The sequence below is a fragment of the Malania oleifera genome, chromosome 11 (assembly GCF_029873635.1).
Source record: "Malania oleifera isolate guangnan ecotype guangnan chromosome 11, ASM2987363v1, whole genome shotgun sequence".
NCBI lineage: Eukaryota > Viridiplantae > Streptophyta > Magnoliopsida > Santalales > Ximeniaceae > Malania > Malania oleifera.
In genome coordinates this window covers 20,889,798-20,894,370 of record NC_080427.1, presented here as the reverse complement: position 1 = coordinate 20,894,370, position 4,573 = coordinate 20,889,798, and the positions used below count along the sequence as shown (strand labels likewise).

General features: G+C 37.1%; 1 protein-coding gene across 1 annotated transcript; it reads left to right on the top strand.

Annotated features, from left to right (window-relative positions):
* Positions 1 to 2,168: 2,168 nt before the first annotated feature.
* On the top strand, positions 2,169 to 3,956 carry LOC131167920 (lysM domain receptor-like kinase 3). The gene has a single exon (XM_058126997.1). The coding sequence runs from the start codon at positions 2,291 to 2,293 to the stop codon at positions 3,728 to 3,730; it is 1,440 nt and encodes a 479-aa protein (XP_057982980.1). The 5' UTR covers positions 2,169 to 2,290; the 3' UTR covers positions 3,731 to 3,956.
* Positions 3,957 to 4,573: the final 617 nt, after the last annotated feature.

Genomic DNA, 4,573 nt, shown 5'->3' with positions numbered 1-4,573 from the left:
CTAAGTCCATTCTGTCTGAGCAGAAAATTAGAATTAAAAGTATCAGTCGACTAGGCTTGTTGGGTCAGTCGGTTGAGTTGTCAAAATTTCACAATTTTCAATTCTTCAATAATTTGAACCTTTAATTTTTTAAAAACTCAAATATAACTTTAAAAATAATTTTTCGGGGTTTTTAAAAATTGGTCTCTAAGTCTATAATGTTCCCTAAAGAGCGTCATATATCCATATTGATATTGAATAAAGTACTTACATGAAACTTCTAAAACTTAAACGCTCTAAACACTAAGTCTTCATGTTTTTTCATTTCTTTGAGTCCATCTTGACTTCATGTCTCGATATGCTTCAAGCTTCATTAGTGTTGCCTATGCTTCAATATTCATTGAGCTTTCATCTCTCTTTAAATCCAAGCTTTAGTATCCGGTAAGCTTTCATTTGATTGTCTTTGGAGTATAAGCTTTCTCCTTTGATAAGCCTTGCGAGCATTGTAAAAACTCAATCTTGAACTTATATGTTTATTTCCTGAAACAATTATCACTTTAACCAACACATGTTAAATTCTCTTGATTTGTTATCATCAAAATAAGATTTATAAGTCGTACTAGACCAACAACGTTTATTATAATTCATACCACTAAAGAATTATAATTGCACTCCCTGTCATATTAAAAATTAAATTTTGAGTTCCTATTATTAAATGCTTATTTATCTCCCTATGTAAAGATTACAGATACCAGTCTATTAAATTAAATTACTAACAATTTAATTAATTGACATATTAATTCTCTAAGACCTTTTATTTAACTTATTTGATGTGTTAGATTCAAAATTCACTTGCAGGGTTTGACACAATCAAAACTTATAAGTTTCCTCAAAAGGATATCATCAATCCTGATATCGGGACTTGGATTCCATTAATAATTAATATTCACCATACACATAATGTCATCACCCAACTCACTAAATTTTTTGACCCATAAAGAATCTCACTCTTCTATGAATCAAAGTAATAAACATTATATGCATGTGTCCAATAACCACGAGGTATTAATTGTTTTATATAATTAGTATAAAAAATAATTACCACAAAACGATCATATTCAATACACACAAAGTGTACTAGCACAATGAGTTGAAACTATACCATTCTCAATAGTCAAAACAGACCTATTAAAATCTTGTGCTACAGTCCTACCAATGGTGTGTTCAATTTTATTTAAGACTGTGAACAATAAACTTATATTTTATAAGAACTGATGATCTAATTTTCTGTGTATAAGTCTTACTCTACATACTAGATCACCTACTATATGGAATAAAAGACACATGCATAATCATTAAATAAATAATGTCGAGCCAACATTACTCACAAAGATTCTCAATTTAAATTGTTAGAACCCTAAATTTATTGCTAGTTCGGCTAATAACCCAAAAATTGTTTAGTACACACTTGAAAAATAGAGAATTATATGATAAAATGACTTTAAAACACATATTGTTGTGTTCTTTTGCGGATTCGGTCAAAGAAATCATTCTTCAAGACACACATACAATTTCATGTTTTGCCTCATTAAAAATGTTAAAAATATATTAAAATATTATCAAAAAATTGAGGCTTATATCTAACTACATGATTAAATTTGATGATTTAATATACAAAATTAGTATGCGTACTATTTGTAATCTAATAACTTAATAATTTTATTTAATAGTTATTGTTGAGGTCATTTCCCGTGCGTAACACGAGATTAAAAGTCAACAAAAGAACCAAGTTAAATAGGCTAAATAATTTTTCTTAGCCTATCAAATTAAGAAAAAATCCTATATAAAATTGTGACTTCAATGTATAATCAAATTGTAGTAGAATTATATAAAAATACATATTAAAAATTTGTTAGATTTTGCCATAAAATTTATTAGTCTCACAAGCTTTTTATTTATCAATGAATTTACTTACACAACTGATAACGAAATCATTAATTAGAAAGTTAGCATGGAATCTAACTCTTCAACTCTACCATTCATCTTTCCAATAAATTGATTATTTGTAGTTGAGAATTAAAGAAAATTATTAAAGGTGTTTGGTTTGCATATAATAATAATAATAATAATAATAATAATAATACTTTAGGCACAGGCAGTCGCAGTTGACCAATTTCGTTTCAAATGAGTTCGTTGGAAGGAGGGCATCAGGTTGGCCACCGAAAGAGAAAGCAAGTCAAAACGGCGCAAAACCTTCCGTTTCGCAACGCCACTTTTTAACGTTTTAAAAATAAATAAATACAATTGGAATATGTGTGCTATCCAAATTTCCAAGTTCAACCTCTCCTCCTCCTCCTCTCCTCCTCCTCCTCTTTTCTCTCCGATGCCCAAGTCTGTCGACTTTTTCCTGCAAGAAATACAATTTCGCATGTGCAAATCGAAACGCAGATCCGACGGCGCAGAACCCATCGCCACCCCGCGAAGCTCTCGATCCCCCAAACCCTCACAACGCTCCCCCACTTCCACGAGAAGCTCCGACGCCCCCTACGACAGCCTCAACCGTTCATCCAGCACCGCAGCCTCCATCTCCACCGGAACCTCTCTCTCCAGCCTCCGCAGCTCCTTGCCCCAACAGCCCCTCATCTTCGACTTCTCCGAGATTTGCTCCGTCACCAACAACTTCCTCGCTCGACCACTATCTGCCGCTTCCACTGCTTGGCGGTGCTCCCTCCGCGGCCGCGACGCTGTGGTCCTCCGGCGCAAGTTCCGCCGCCCGATCGACTCGTTCCGGCTCCACAAATGCCTCGCTTTGATATGTAGGGCGCACCATGCGAGCCTCGTCGATCTCCTCGGCGCTTCGATCGCCGGCGACCACATCTACCTCGTGTACGACCACGTTCCCGGATCTAGCCTCGCCGACTGCCTCAGGAACCCTAAGAACCCTAACTTCACGGTTCTCTCCTCCTGGATGTCCCGAATTCAGATCGCGACAGATGTCGCGCAAGGACTCGATTATATCCACAACCACGCCCTGCCTGGTTCCTCTCTCGTTCACAACCGCATCAAAGCCACCAGCATCATCGTCACGGAACCGTCCTTTCGCGCGAAGATTCGGCACTTCGGTGCGGCCGAGCTCAGCGGCGAGAACATTCTAGACTATGACGTCATTGATTCCGAGATCCCGGCGGATTCGCCTCGGCCGTTGAAGCCTCGGGAGCAGAGCAGATCGGATACTGATCAATTGCGGATTTTTGAGGGCGCGAGAGGGTACATGTCGCCGGAGTACAAGTCTTCCGGCGTTGGAACTCAGAAATCCGACGTGTTCGCGTTCGGAGTTGTGCTGCTGGAGCTATTATCGGGAGACGAGCCACTCCGGTACGAGTTCGACCGGTCCAGCCGGTGTTACAGGAGGATTTCGGTGATCGAGAGGGCAAGAGACGCTGTCGACGGCGACGACGGTTCGGATCACGATCGCGAACGCGAACGCGAACGCGAACGCGACGAAGACGAAGGAGGGAGAGGAGGGAGGCTGAGGCGGTGGGTGGACCCGAGGCTGAAGGACTCGTTTCCGGTGAGCGTGGCGAGGAGGATGACACGTGTTGCACTGGAGTGCGTGGACTTGGATCCGGAAAGGAGACCCGAAATGGGTCGGGTTGCCGGGAAGATTTCAAATCTGTATTTGAAGTCCCAGATTTGGTCGGACAGGATGAGAGTGACTGCTGACCAGACTCTCTCTTTTGCTCCCCGTTAACCACGTCCAAATCCAAATCCAAATCCACTAACAAACAAGCTTCTGGCTTCTTTGAAATCATACCAGTTTCTGTAGTTTTACGTGAAAAATACTTCTTTTTTCCTTTCTTTGATGGAGGGCTACGAGAAATCAAAAGCTAAATTTTCTTTTGATGGAGCAGACGGCAGAAGGCTAATAATAATAATAATAATAATAATAATAAGAGCATCTTTCCATTTGCATGGTACGCTTAGTCCCATTTATGATTTATAGTTATATAGTTTATTTTTAAAAAATATATTTATAAATTTACTAAATTGTATGTAATTATAATAATTAAAAAAATTGAAAATAAATGCAATTTTTGTATATAATTTTTAATAAATCATATATTACAATAGTAGTAGTTATGAAAATAGATAAAAAAAAAGAGAGAGAGAGAGAGAGATAATAATCATTATTATCTGCAATATTTTTAAGTAATATAAGAAAATATACAATTATAAAAAGTAGAAATGGATCCTATTTAATAATTTTTAATTTATTGTTCCTCTCATAAATAAAAAAATTACATAATGAGTACAAAATCATTAGGATCAAATTAATTACTAATACAAAAGTACAACCGTTGTCCGAAAGCAAAGCATAAATAGGTTCAAATTTAAGTATGCATTCGCAAAGCATAAATAGGTTCAAATTTAAGTATGCATTCAAAGGTCTCTCTAGCTTTCTGAAACACAGAGCATATTCGGCCAATACATTTCTTTTATTTTAAGCCACACCTCAATAATTTTTAAATAAATATTAATATATATACTCTCAAAGAGGCAATATAATCTTAGAACTCATAACAGGCAATAACTT

Excerpts from the sequence above, each read along its gene's own strand:
- LOC131167920 (XM_058126997.1), top strand. The coding sequence starts at position 2,291 with ATGTGTGCTATCCAAATTTCCAAGTTCAACCTCTCCTCCTCCTCCTCT.